The 15,088-nt window shown below is 42.9% G+C and overlaps 2 protein-coding genes across 9 annotated transcripts in view; both read left to right on the top strand.

Annotated features, from left to right (window-relative positions):
• The window catches only part of BMT2 (base methyltransferase of 25S rRNA 2 homolog), a 57,253-nt gene extending 49,427 nt beyond the window's left edge, over window positions 1-7,826 (top strand). For all 7 annotated transcript variants that reach the window (XM_030549030.1, XM_030549032.1, XM_030549036.1 and 4 more), the window contains one exon: window positions 5,285-7,826. In XM_030549030.1, the coding sequence (XP_030404890.1) occupies window positions 5,285-5,914 (630 nt within the window). In that variant the 3' untranslated portion in view covers window positions 5,915-7,826. The remainder of the gene's footprint in view (window positions 1-5,284) is intronic.
• Window positions 7,827-11,682: 3,856 nt separating this feature from the next.
• TMEM168 (transmembrane protein 168) overlaps window positions 11,683-15,088 on the top strand; it is a 28,930-nt gene continuing 25,524 nt past the window's right edge. The window contains exon 1 of one of the 2 annotated variants that reach the window (XM_030549029.1): window positions 11,683-11,880. In XM_030549029.1, the coding sequence (XP_030404889.1) occupies window positions 11,821-11,880 (60 nt within the window). In that variant the 5' untranslated portion in view covers window positions 11,683-11,820. The remainder of the gene's footprint in view (window positions 11,881-15,088) is intronic. The other variant, XM_030549028.1, reaches the window with a different exon arrangement.

The following is a 15,088-nucleotide window of genomic DNA, read 5'->3' as shown; positions in this document are numbered from 1 at the left end:
ACTTTTAGTCCAGTAGTTGGAGCACTCTCCATGGATGTGGAAGACCTGGAATCAGTTCAGTTCCCCTTCCCTCGCCCCCCCATCTAGCGAAGTAGATTGAACCTGGGGGTTTCGCCCCCCAGGTGAGTGCTCTAACCACTAGGCTATAGTCATTCCATCTCTTTCTGCCGCAATACACTATCTAAATCCCTTTGTGGGTCTAGCTCTTGGTCCATGAACCCTTACTGATTCCCACCCTCCCATTTTTAAGCTAATTACGGTTATCATCGAAAAATTTGTCTGTGCAAGTCCTATATATAATATTTTTCTGTACAATTTAACACTAGCGTGAGCTAGTATATAAAGAAACACAAATTTCCAGACATACAGTAATTCCTCACTTAACGTCCTCTCGCTTAACGTTGTTTCAATCTTACATCCCTGCTCCATTACAGAACGTGCTTGTTTCAAGTTGTGCAATGCTTCGCTGTAACGTTGTTTGGCTGCCTGCTTTGTCCACAGCTGGCAGCCCCCCATGAGCTCCCCCTCATACACACCTCCAGCGCTTCCCACCTGCCAGTGGACACCGTGGATCAGTGCCTTCCCTCTGCTCCCCTTGCCTTCTGCCTGTGGCAATCAGCTGGTTTGCGGCATTCGGAGGGGGGAGGGGGAGGAGCGAGGACTCGGTGCACAGGCTCCCTCTCCCTCCCCTGTCTCCTGAACACAGCAAACCAGCTGATTGCAGGAGGCAGTGGAGGGAGGGGGAGCATCCATGCTGCGTCCTCGCTCCTCCCCCTTTCTCCCTCCTTCCTGCCACCTCCTTAACACAGCAAACCAGCTGATTGCTGCAGGCAGGAGGCAGAGGGGGGAGTAGCGAGGATGCAGCCTGTGGTATAAAGGAGGAGAAGAGGCTGGTTAAGGGTAGGGGCTTGAGGGAATGGGTGGAGTGGGCAGGCTGAGAGTTGAGCCCCCCGCCCCTGGTGTTTGCACAATAGGGGAAGCTGCCGCTGCTGCTGCACAAGGTGCTTCTCCTAGCCTACGGCACCTTCAGCCTCCTTGCCTGCCTCATTGTCTGCAGTGCCAGTGGGCTGTGCCTATGTGGAGTAAGACGGGGACACCTCCCATTGCTTCATACTCAGCAATGATGATTGTAGTATTAAATTGTTTCTTTAAATTTATTTACAACTTATACCTGTATTGCTTGTTTAAACTGTACATAATGCCTTTTTTGTCTGGCAAAAAAAAATCCCCCCCCGCCCCCCCATTTACATTAATTCTTATGGGAAAATTGGGTTCGCTTAGCATTGTTTCGCTTAAAGTTGCATTTTTCAGGAACATAACTACAACGTTAAGTGAGGCATTACTGTACTTAGAAAAACTAACTACACAGTCTGAAAATATCATACGTTTTCAATAAGATCATAGTTCAAGTAAAGTTCTTTGTAATTGTGTAGAAGAATGTAAGATCAGATTCTAGCAATGAATAACTATCCCTGAGGTTTCCCAAATGACTTATTTATAAACTTTAAGATGCTACTAATGTAACTCATGGATCTTAATCCATGTCAGGCATTAGGAGATAGAGATGGTTAAGTACTTACAGGACCTTCATTATGTGACCCATAAAAGTGTAAAGAGGCTACTATGGAAACTAGTAAAGGGTTGAAGAGTAAACTGTCGTGGAGTAGAAACTAGGGGAGAGACAGTAAATAAAGAGTAGGAATTAAAGGTCACGTTTGTAAATTGGAAAATCTTAAATGTGGATATTCTGAGAATTAGGCTTTTTAGGATATTTGAATTTTGTTGCTGTATATATTACTTTTGTATTACTATAACATTAATAGTAATAAGCGTTCAGTTTCCCCTATCCATGAGGACTTGACTTTCCTTTCTGTACAATACCAAATGAAAAAACAAAAAAGGGCAGGGAAAGGTGAAGAGTGCAGTTAAAAGTTAACAAGAAGCTTTAGTTGACCTTTTGATCCTTTTTCTTAATATTTTGGATGAAGATTTTTAAAGGCAAAATCTTTTTGTGAACGTCTATCAGATGGCAGCAAATGTGCTTGTTGGGGAATAAAAGATGTCAGTTGTAGGTGGTAAATTGACATTCTCCTGTTCTTCTGTTAGTTTTATGTCTCAAGGCAAAACAATGGCGGTGAGGAGGAAATCACAAGAGAGGAAAATGCATTTTTTGCTCCCTGGATTGTAGTAAAATTGCAGGAAGAACCTAGAGGTATAATACAACAGCCAGTTGGATGCTCTGTGAACTGACTTTATATACCTTGTTTGGGGAAAAGCTGTTGCCCAGGATGTTCTTGTGTTACTCTTGTTTTGTGGGGGAGATTTTTTTGCTGAGATCATACTGGAAGCTCAACAATCATTTTTAGCTTGCCAAACCCATCCAACCAAAGTACTGCAAAGTTATATTTGCCCTTGCTGGTTATATCAGTCTCTGAAAGATTGGCTGCATGGGGGAGTGAATCCAAAGTAGTTATTTTGGATTAACTCCATTTATGAATGCTCTCTTTCTGGAATATGAGTATTCACATATGGAGTTAAACAGGAATAGCTAATCTGCTTTAAATTCACACCCTACTTTATACTGGATTAATTTTCATGTATAGACAAACCCTTAAGGCAGAAAGAGGAAACATAGTATACAGGTGGCCTTGATATTCTTGCTGAGTAAAACCCACCCTTGTGAAGAAATCCAGGACAAGGCCTTATGAACCATTCACTAAATTCAAGCCTTGCACTGGTTGTCTCTGTATTGGGAGGAGGGGGAAAAGATGCGAGAAGCTTTTTGCTTTCTCTCATCTCTGTCCAGCATATAAAAGCACAGTATATTCTGAAGTTCTCGTTTAACACAGCACAAGAGCAGCCAGTGTGGGAAATCATATGTACACACACCAGTCTGGCAAGCAGCATAAGGCAAACTATAGTGGTTACTGGCTAACTTTTTTTTTTTTTTTTTTTTTTTTTTTTTTTAAATCCCAGTTTTAATAAAAGCACTCTGCATTGCCAGCAGATTGAGGGATATTATCATTCCCGTCTATTCGACATTGGTGAGGCCTCATCTGGAGTACTGTGTCCAGTTTTGGGCCCCACACTACAAGAAGGATATGGAAAAAGTGGAAAGAGTCCAGCGGAGGGAACAAAAATGATTTAGGGGGCTGGAGCACATGACTTATGAGGAGAGGCTGAGGGAACTGGGATTGTTTAGTCTGCAGAAGAGACAAGAATGAGGGGGGATTTGATAGCTGCTTTCAACTACCTGGAAGGGGGTTCCAATGAAGCTGGATCTAGAGTGTTGTCAGTGGTACCAGATGACAAGACAAGGAGTAATGGTCTCAAGTTGCAGTGAGGGAGGTTTAGGTTGGATATTAAGACAAACTTTTTCACTCAGAGTGGTGAAGTACTGGAATGGGTTACCTAGGGAGGTGGTGGAATCTCCTTCCTTAGAGGTATTTAAGGGCAGGCTTCACAAAGCCCTGGCTGGGATGATTTAGTTGGGAATTGGTCCTGCTTTGAGCAGGGGTTTGGACTAGATGACCTCCTGAGGTCCCTTCCAACCCTGATATTCTATGATTCTAAGTAACAAGTCCTGAAATTGTTTTAAAATGTCTTTCTCTTTATCCCTGTTGGTTTATATTGAGTGTCTATCTTCTCAGCATCTGCGACTGACAGAGGCATCAGCAAATCTGATTAAAGCACTATTTTCAAAAATACTTTTTGCTAACTTTCTGCTAATGATCTTGTGTTACTTGAAGTATGTACTATTTTCAGATGGCAATACACTGAAAATCATAATGGGGTTATTTTAACACTTGCCAACAAATACAATGCAGTTACCACAGTTGCATCCTATTCTACATATACTGTGGTAGAGAATGAGATACCACAGATCCTGTAATGTGGCTACCTTGGCAAAAGCTGAGATTTTTAATTCCAGTTACTGTATATTCTCTGTTCTCTTCATGCCACGGTGCAAGCCTGTGAAAAGTGGCTGAAGGATTCCTGGAGCACTAATGAGATCTTACAACTTATAGACATTCTCTGAGGAAGAAACGATTCTATACAGACAAACACCCAGAAAACCAGAAGAGGAAAGTCTTAATGTAAACAGTGACAAGTAGCTTTATAACAGTATGGTCTCTCTAATTCACACTTCAGTAACTTTTACATAGCTTTTACCATTGAAAAATGTGCAGTGAGCGTTGAGGTCTCTATGAATGAGTTATTATACAAAGTAATGCTGCAGAATCTTTACTATGCTTTTAAATAGCATCAGATTAAGCTCCATTTGTCAAATGTTCATTTCAAAATGTTTTTCTATCCTTGCTGTTCATCTTCATTTAATTACTAATTTGCAATTCAATATTTCACAGTAGATGGTCCAGTCAACAGTGTAAATTAGTGAGGTTGTACAGTGTTAAAATGTTTTGTTCTAGGAATGTTATCTTTTCTAAGGGAAGTCAGGTAATTGGTGAATAGACTATATTCGCCAATAGATTTATTCAAAGTGTCATGAATTGGCATATGTTACATTGAACAACATCTTAACATCTAAATTATTTTTTTACAGTATTCAATGTTTAGAGGAAATAAGAGCTTGATTCTGTGTGTACTCAATTACCATTGCGTTGTACTCCACAGTAATTTGGACTAAAGTTATTCTGAGTTACCTGGATTCAATTTTTTTTAAAATGGGTGCTTAGGTGTAAAAATGAAAAGTATAAACCCATACAGGAGCTGCTCCAGCATTGTTTAAGATTGTATTGCTCATTTTATACTGTCCCACATTTTGCCTAATATGCCACAGTTTTTGCATTGACAATATGCAGCTACACTTGGAGAAAGAGAGAGGATTTTGGCAACTGAGTATGAGACATTTGTGGATTTGAACATTTGGAGATGCAAGAAGACAATGTGGAACGAGCACATTATCTGAATGTTTCTACCAAAATTATCAGCAGTGAAATAGTTGTGTGACACTTTAATCTGCAATTTATGGTTTCAGAGATGACATCAATTGAGATTAAAATGGGTAGTTCACATTTCTGAGCTATTGGGTTTCAATGCATTAAATCACATTTTGAAGGCTTTCTATGCAACTATGATAGCTGGCACTCTTAACTTTTTTTTTTTTTTTAAAGCTTTAAATTCTACAGCACAACTTAGTAGCAAGAGACAGATTAAAAGGCTGCTGAATATCTAGGAGCCTCTTCATAATCATCACATGCCTTTTGCATAATGTTTGTTACTGAGCGTAATCTTAATCTATTTTAATATTTTCTCTCACCAGAGTGTATACAAATGTGACTTTTTAAACCTTCAAATTCAGCAACCTCTCCAGCTTGCGCAAGATGCTATAGATGCCTTTCTTAAACAGCTGAAAAATCCCATTGATTCTCTACCTGGAGAACTCTTCCATGTCGTGGTTTTCTCACTTCTCCTTTCTTACTTTCCATCACCTTATCAACGGTGGATATGCTGCAAGAAGGCCCATGAACTTCTGGTGCTGAATGGCTTGTTGCTTATAATCACTCCTGACTCTTCGCACCAGAATCGCCATGCTATGATGATGAAAAGCTGGAAAATTGCCATAGAATCCCTGGGCTTTAAGCGTTTCAAGTATTCAAAGTTTTCTCACATGCACCTGATGGCATTTAGGAAAATCTCCCTGAAAACTAAAAGTGACTTAGTTAGCAGGAACTACCCAGGGATGCTGTACATTCCACAGGATTTCAACAGTGTAGAAGATGAGGAATATTCTAACACTTCCTGCTACGTCCGATCAGATATTGAAGACGAACAGCTAGCTTACAGCTTCATGGAGCTTCCTGATGCCCCTTACGATTCAGACTCTGGAGAAAGCCAGGCTAGCTCAGTCCCTTTCTATGAGCTAGAAGATCCTATATTACTTTCAAGTTAATGTAATAGTTAAAATGCCCTTTAAGTCCAAACTTCTTTATTGCTTAACAAATTTTGCTATACTAACATGGGCTTGTTACATAAAAATGGTTTGCATAGAGAAAATGCAAAGGTTTACAGAGTTTGCTATTTTTTTCTACTTCTGAATTTTAAAATTTATTCTTGTACAAAAAGTGAAGAATACACATTTTATGCAAAATGACTCGTGTCATAGCATAAATTGCTGTTACTTTCTTTAGGACTTTTCAGAAAGGTACCATTCTTTTCCTCAGTGCTGTGAAGTGTGAATTCTACTTAATTTTGCTAAATGTCGTTTCAATATTTTTAATTCTTAATATAGTTGAGCCTATGACACTGGAGTTGGTGGATTTCTGAGAAGTAATTTGCACTTTGATAGTAAATGTGCAAATAAGTTTGGGGTAAGCTGATTGGTGATTAAACTTGTCCATTTCTTTTATTGAACAAAGCTTGTACTGTGCCACAGAAAGCAGTTTCATTCTGGATAAGCTTGGGCTGAAGAAACTTAAAGATCTTGTGATCTTTCTATTTCAGTTAATTGAGGTAATGCCAAAATACTGTATTGGGGCATACTCTCCCATCTGTATACACATGTAAAACCTCACTGGCATAACAGAAGTTAGATGTGTGGTGATGAGAGACTAGCCCTGACAAATGATATAGTTTGATAACTTCTTTTACTTCAAAGCTGGAAAGTGTTTGGAATTTTATGATTATAGTAGCACTAACATATCAGTATTGCCCACATTGGATAGTTTTCTGAATTCTCCTGAAATCCTATTTTGCATACAGTTTTAGAGCAAAATACTTATAGGTGGGAAAAAATACTAAGATTAAGTATTCTTTTATAATTGTAGATCTTAATTTCAGAATTTCCACACGGTAACTCTAGTAGGCCAATTTTGCAAGTACTACGATCCAATTCTACACATTTAAGGATGTATATACATGTAAGTGAGTAACCTCACTGACCACTCTCATAAGTGAGGTTAAGGGCACCCTTAAGTGTTTGCAAGATTTGGGCCCCATTCTAGATAAGGCATTTGGCTGGACACTCTTCCTGTGACTTTCTAAGAATTGCTCTGCAGTTTGATACAGACAAAATCTGATCTGTACACATTCTGAAATATTTTGTTTAAATGTGTATAGTAAACCTATATCCTTCTGCAGACAAATTTCTGTACTTATGTAGAAACAGTGGTGGTTTATTTTTTGTGGTCTTTTTTAAATACTTTTGCTCTCCATTTAAAAAGAATTGCCAAAAATGTCAAACCTTGGGTACCTGAAGTTAGTCTTAAATTCTTCTACCTAACTAGAAGTAGCTTGAATTAGGTTCCTAAGTGTGGGTTTTAAGACCCTAACTTTAGAGTAGGCTTAAAATTTTTTATCCAGTGTTATCAATGTAGTTTCACAAATGTTAAAAAATATCTTTAGGCAATATAAAATTAATCTTGTATTCATCAGTCAGAAATTAACAATTGCCATTTCTTGTGTGAATTTTTAGGTGGTGGTTTTTTTTTTTTTTTGTTTTGTTTTTAAAACACTTCCATGGAAGTTTTGCACTGAAGTTTCACAATTTCCAACTTCTTGATTGCTTTTTCTTTGTATGCTGTATTTTCTTGGCAATTGGTCCTACTTATACTAAAAATTTCACAAACTGTATTAAGTTGCTTTATTCTTCAACATAAGCTTTTTGTACATCTTGTACATCACAGATTAAAAGAATTCCCTATCATCCAAACTTGATTGCTCTAGTTAACGATGAATGGCACAGTTTATTTATAAACAAAACAAGAATTATATTTAAAAATGTAAACATTTTAAAACTAGATGGAAGTGTTAAATTAGAACTCATGCAAAATTAAGAGATTATTAAAAATTTAACAGCCACGGATCTAAATGAAATCCATCATGTATTTTGAATTAAATTAAATACAGCTTGATGTTCACATGTAATGCTTAAAATTTCACTTTTTTGCTAAACTAAGATGCTTGGAATCAAGACTGCATTCTTCTCAGTTGAGCACTGCTGGAGTCAGTGGTTATGTTAAAGCTAAATGTTGGTGCTATAAATTCTCAGTTGTTTACAGAAATTACTGATTCTGCTTATACTCCAAAGTGTGCATGAGCTATTTTAATTGGAACTCCTTTTAAGAAACAAAAAACTATACAAAATTTATTACCACCTAGCATAAATGTATTTGTATTGGTTAATGTAAATTACACTCCATTTACCATTCATTCAGATGGGGATGGTTTGGAATTCAGACCAAGGTGTACTCAACAGATATAGTTTTAAACATTGAATGTTTGAATTCAGCCTACATGACAGCTTGGTGACATTGTGGTTGTGAATCAGGGACCCCAGATTATTATAGAAGCTGTGGTTCTTTTTGCTGTCCAAACTAAATACCTTTAAATGCTTTCCAGAAATGGAGGGTTTGGGCTGGTGTGAGGAAAAGTGGCTTCTTGCTACTCAGGCCTCCCAAGACAAGAGAGAGATGTTATGGTCTTCTAGAAATACAGTTTTTGGAGGTTCAAGAAGAATGTCTCTAGGTTTTGAAACTCCTTAAAATTATGACTGGACACAATACTGTGAAAGAAGATCCCCATACTCCAGGTGTCAGGGAGAGGGAAACAGGCATACCACAGAATATTTGTTTGCATTTATGTTGTCTTTATTTCACTACTTTTGAGAACAAAGCACATTAAAAAAAAAAAAAAGCCTTTTGCAAAGTGTTTTGTTTCAGTGGAACTGTCGTCTTTTCTTGCAAGCTATTTATTTAGATTGTCATTAGTGTACATTAATCATAACAATTTTATGTGGTACTTATAAAACACTTTGGAGAGGAGTATTGAATAACCTTTTAAAAAGCAAGAAATAGTAACTAAATGCAAAATTTGGTACCTCCTTTTTTTTTTTTTTTTTTTTTTTACAATTTTGCTTCATAGTTAACAGAAACAAACATAACTCACTTCCTTGGCCTTCCTGTCTGCTACATGCCTCCCCTTGGTTTCTCCCTTCCAAATCTGTTCCTCACTGTAGACCAGAACACATTCTGCTTTTCTCTACCACTCTTACCCTTTGGTTACAGAGCACAACCTTGCAGCGCCTACAATAGGTGTTTCCTCTCAGCCATTATCAGTCACAGAGGCACTACTGAGATGTTTTCTATTGCAGCTAATAGTGCAAAAGGGAAAGAATGAAGTGAAGAAAGCAGAATGTAGACCGAGAAGATTGAAAATGCAGGATTCCAAGGCCATTTTAGGAGAAATGTAATGAGTCTTGTCTCAATGAATACAATGGACTCCACTTCAGAGTTTATTTTTCTGTGGTGTTTTAGCAATTCTCAAGCTAAAAGGTGCATAGAAAATGTTTTGAGTGTACATCTTTCTCCTACCCACTTAGAAATAGGCTCCCATAACCCACTGTAAGCATTGGATGCATTGTTGGGTTGTGGTTTTTTTTGAAGTTTAGAAGGAAGAATTATGAGAGCTGCTAATACTGTTTTATCCAAGCATAATACATAGTACAAACCAGCTTGTAGTGATGTTTAAGAATCCATATGAAAGCAAATGCTGTTCCCACCTGCTAACCTGTAACTGGGGTTTCCTTCACTATTAAACAGCAGCAAATGTTCTTTGACTGCTCTTAGGCCTTGGCTACACTGGCGCTTTACAGCATGACAACTTTCTCACTCGGGTGAAAAAACACCCCTCTGAGTGCAGCAAGTTACAGCGCTGTAAAGCACCAGTGTAAACAGTGCCCCAGCGCTGTAAGCTAATCCCCACTGGGAGTTGGAGTACCTGCAGCGCTGGGAGAGCTCTCTCCCAGTGCTGCCGCCACGACCACACTCACACTTCAAAGCGCTGCTGTGGGAGCGCTCCCGTAGCAGTGCTTTGGAGTTTCGAATGTAGCCAAGCCCTTAGTGTTACTCCCTGCAAGAAACTTTCCATGCTTTTCTCCCTACCTGAAAGAGGGGCTTAAACCTTTTCAAATAAATCTGCAGTTGCAACTGTTAAACAGACCTAGTGGGTCTCATCTGCATGAATCAGCAGAATAGTTTTTTATTACCAGGGCCTAGTACACAACTTATTTCTCCAAAAATTTCAATGGTATTCCTGGACCTGAGCCAAAACTAGGGATAGGGAGTTCCTTTCTCTTGAGACCTCTTAGTTCTCTACTGCGAGCAAATCAGTTCCTATCTTTTAACTGCTCTGGCAGTTTTAACTAATAATGGGAATGGTTACCAATAGACTAGTCTTTCTGCTACCCATTCTCACTGTTAAGATTCACCTTTTTCAGTACAAACTCAAACACCAGCTTTCTGTTCAAAGGCCATAGTTATTGCCCACGCTCTCCAGGTATTAAAGGTCCATGCCCTTTCTCTCCACTGCATAAATTGCTTATGGAATTGAGAAATCATGGCTATATAAACTATACGGAAGTTTTAAAAGAAAACAGTATTCCTTTGGTCAAAATTTGATGTACTATTTTGTAACTAGTGATATACAATGTAAATAAGCTTCAGACCAAATAGGGCAGAGGTGGGAAAACTGTGGCCTGGGGCCACATTTAGTCCAGCCCTTGAGCTCCCACTGGGAAGGGGGGTCTGGGGCTTGCCCCACTCCAGCCACGGAGAATGGGTTAGGGTCTTTTCCCATTCCACATGGCTTCCAGAAACAGTGGTATATTCCCACTCCAGCTCCTACTCACAGGGGCAGCCAGGGGACTCCACACTCTGCCCCCACCCCAAGTACCATTCCCTCAGCTCCTATTGGCTGGGAACCACAGCCAGTGGGAGCTGCAGAGGTAGCGCCTGTACGCAGGGCAGTGTGCAGAGCTGCCTGGCTATGCTTCCACATAGGAGGCAGAGAGGGGACATGCTGTTTTTTGGAGCTGTTTGAGATAAGCACTGCCTAGAGCCTCCCTACAGAGCCCCTCCTGTGTCCCAACCCCCTGCCTCAACCCTGATCCCTGCCACCTTCCAAATCCCTTGGTCCCAGCTCAGAGCATCCTCCTGCACACCCAACTCCTCATCCCCAGCCCAATCCCAGAGCCTTCTCCCCCAGCTGGAGCTATCCTGCAGCCCAACCCCCAATTTCTTAAGCATTCATGGCCCACTATACAATTTCCATACCGAGATATGACCCTCAGGCCAAAAAGTTTGCCCACTCCTGTCCTAGGGTATTACAGAGACAAGGTGGGTGAGGTAATACGTTTTACTGGAAAACTTCTGTGGGTGAGAGAGCAGCTTTCCAGCTACATCCAGCTCTTCAGGTAGTAGTCTGGTGTTATGCAGCTTTCTAGTAACTGCCATTTTACTCTTTGAAGGAAGGGCAGCACTTTCCTCCAGGCTTCAGTGGGCAGAGTAAAAGGGGACTGGGCCCTGTGCTTAAGAGGACTGTAGCAAGCTTCCAAAAAGAAAATGAGGTGGGAGATTTAGAAAATAAAGTATCACTACACTACAGAGCAGTGACTGGGGCTGCAGGAGCAGTTTGACCCCGGGAACCCCCCCACTCCGTATGCCAGGCTGGGAGGTGGCGTCACTGGCGCAGGAGGTCACTCCTCAGCCCGCGTGCTAGGGCCCTGCTCGGCCCGTGGCCCCGCAGCGCGAGAGATTTGGGACGTCTCGCTTCCTGACACGAGCGTGCCGCTCCTCCCTTGTCCTGGTGAGCGGGCTGGGGTGACCCCCCCCTCATGCGAGCGGCGGGTGGCTCCTGCTCCTATTGGGGGGCGGGGCACCCTCCCACAGAGAAACGCCCGGGACCCGCCCTCCTCGTCTCGGGCCGCCCGCCCGCGCGCCAGCCAGTTGTTGCTGGGCCTTTACCCCCCGCGGTACTGCGCTGTTTGAACCCTCGCAGTCCCCGTAGCCTCGGAGCGTCAACATGGCGGCGGCGCGCTGCGGGCCTGGTGGGGGTGAGACCTTCCCGGGGAGTAGGCGCCGGGTGAGTGCGGGGAAGGGGTAGTTAAGCCGCCCCATGGGCTCCCGCTGCTGGGCCGGCGAGAGGGAGACCGGGGCGCTGGGCTAGGGGGAGGCCGGGGCGCGGGGTGACTGGTTACCCCCGTTCCGAGCAGCGCTGGGTGACACCGAGCCCGTGGGCGCCTTGCCTGTGGGGGACTCTCGCCCATGGGGCTGAGCCTGGGCGAGCGACGGCGAGAAACTTTAGGGGAAGTTTGTTCCCGGGATAGGCGAGGCCTGGGCCGGGCTGACGTGTTTTCCTTTCGGTTTCACGTTGCTGCTGTCACGGGGTTGGCGCTGCACGAGGCGAGCCGCGGGGCACCGCGTTCGCCTCAGCAGCAGGCGCCGGAGAGCTGCCCGCGGGCGCAGGTGTGTCCGTTAAAAGGTGTCGCGACATCTTAGTGGCAGATGATCCCTTTGGCTTCTCTGCCTCATGTGAAGCCCAAGTTAGAAAAACAACCCCGCTGATATTTGAGAGACGCGTCAGAATGACGGGCTGTTGCAAACCCCATAACCTCGACCGAGGGAGCTGCCTGGGGAAAAACCCACTTCTAAGGTGCCTGTCTCCCTCCCCGAAGAGAGTAGTCATTGCCATACAGATTCTCCTGGTGGCTCTTCGGGGATATCAGGAAGGATATACTTGCACTTTCTTGTTCTTCAGTATACAGTACCTCCTCACTAAACGTTGTAGCTATGTTCCTGAAGAATGCAACTTTAAGTGAAACAATGTGGAGTGAATCCAATTTCTCTATATGAATGAATAGAAATGGGGGGATTAGGTTCCAGGGAAAATGTTTTTGCCATGTAGTACAGTACTATCATTGGGAGGTGTCCCTGCCTTACCCCACATAGGCACAGCCCACTGGTACTGGAGACAATGAAGCAGGCCAGGAGGCTGAAGGTGCCGTAGGCTAGGAGAAGCACCTTGCGCAGCAACAGTTTCCCCTACGCTATAAGCACCAGGGGCTGGGGGCTCAACCCTCAGCCCAGCCACGCCACCCCTTCCCCTAAGCCCCTATCCTTAACCCGCCTCTTCCCCTGCCTTATTGCACAACCCATGTCCCGCTCCCCTTCCTCCTGAACACCACAAGCCAGCTGATTGGCACAGGCGGGAGGGAGGGGAGGAGTGCGCCGAGTTTTCACTCCTCCCCCCTCCCTCCTGTCCGCGGCAATCAGCTGGCTTGCGAAGTTCAGGAGGCAGAGGCTCGCTCTCCCTCCCTCCCCCCCCATCTCCTGAACACTGCAAGCCAGCTGATTGCCGCGGGCAGGAGGTGGGGGAACAAGGGGAAAAGCGCTGATCTGTGGAGTTTGCTGGCAGGCGGGAAGCTCTGTGGGGGGAATGTAGAGGAGCTGATTGGGGGGCTGCCAGCTGTAGACAAAGGAGGAAGCCAAACGACATTATAACGAAGCATTGCACAACTTTAAATGGAGCATGTTTAGTAAATGAGCAGGAATGTAAGATTGAAACAACATTAAGTGAGAGGAAGTTAAGTGGGGAGTTACTGTACTGTATTGTTCAGACATACTTGTAACAAGTCTTTGATCCATCCATGTTGTCTGACTAAAATCTAAACAACACACGAGGTGTGCTTTTAAACCCATGCAAAATCCTAAGCAGACTCTTAATTTTGTTTAAACCTTGATTATGTTGGTTTAATTTTCACTAGTAAATGGATAGAAGAGTATTCACACAGAAGTATTTACCAAATTAACTAAAGCTTTGTATAGTGTAGGTATTATAGGTATGTTGTTAGTGGTGTTTAATTTATATTGAAAGAGATGCCAGGGCTCAAGCAATTATTTTACATTCATAACTCAGGGATCGGCAATCTTTGGCATGCGGCTCGCCAGGGTAAGCACCATGGTGGGCTGGGCCAGTTTGTTTGCCTGCCACTTACTCAGGTTTGGCCTATTGCAGCTCCCACTGGCCATGGTTCGCCATCCCATGCCAATGGGGAATGCGGGAAGTGGCGCGGGTTGAGGGTTGTGCTGACCGCCGCTTCCCATCGCCCCCATTGGCCTGGAGCAGTGAACCGTGGCCAGTGGGAGCTGCGATTGGCCGAACCTGCGGATGCGGCAGGTAAACAAACCAGCCCGGCCTGCCAGGATGGCTTCCCCTGGTGAGCCATATGCCAAAGGTTGCCAATCTCTGTTCATAACTGATGCAGCAAGCCCAGAGTGCCAGGTCTATGAACTGCCAAGCCGAGAAGTGCCTGACACAAACTATTGGTTGTTGGTATGTATTTTAACTATCACGTTTTAGAAGTCTGGTGTAGACAATGCATACTTGATTTAATATGTGCTAAACTGTTTGTGTTAAACCTAGTAAGAAGCGTAGGTCAAACTTTCCAACAAGGCACCTTAAAAGCCTTGCCTAGATAAGGCCTAATTTGATTTTCAAGGGCTCCCTCTTATGCTACTGCCTCATTTCTTCTGGTAATGCTGCCTCGTTGTTCAGGAGAGCCATTCAAGTCCTGATGCCCAAACTAGCATGCAGTCATGGAACCTTTAAAGAGTAGTGGCAGTTGGGCCAGTCATATACCAGTAAGCACTCTTAGCACGTTTCCAGTCTTTCCCCTACCACTCATTCATTACAAACTCTTGAATTGTTGCTAATTAGCTATAGAGGAAGAATGCGGATTGGTTTAATTACCGCCGATGTCTCTGAAGTCCCACATGAGAGTTAACTTACTTGTTGAGCTGATCCTGCCTATAACTTACATAGTCATAACAATTCAGTGTTTGAGTCCTGCCGGAACATTCTGGGACACTTCTTGTGATGTTTTGGGTAGCAATACCAATACTTCTGTTGCAGCATTTCTTGAGTGCAGCACTCACTGGCTGTACTTAATTAGACATAATTTCTTCATATGCAGCCTATATGCAAGTTTTCTACAAGTTTTAAATGTATGGGACGTTGGAAGAGTCTGTTCTATTAAGATCATTTGCAACAAAGGACTGACAGATGTTGGCTTTCTCAAAGGACCTAGTTTTTAATATTAATCTCCTTTGCCATGATGCCTATTTAAAAAATAAATAAATAAAAAGACAGCTGTTAGGCATCTTACACTGAGACCACTGTCTCTCACACTGATCAGCACTGTGGTTTTTTTGCTCCCAGGTCTGTCTGTATCCACCTCTTGTCTCTTGTCTGATACTTATTTTATAGTGGCACCCTGGTTCTTGACAGTACA

This window comes from Gopherus evgoodei, chromosome 1, assembly GCF_007399415.2.
Source record: "Gopherus evgoodei ecotype Sinaloan lineage chromosome 1, rGopEvg1_v1.p, whole genome shotgun sequence".
Lineage (NCBI taxonomy): Eukaryota > Metazoa > Chordata > Testudines > Testudinidae > Gopherus > Gopherus evgoodei.
This window is presented reverse-complemented; position numbering and strand designations above follow the sequence as displayed.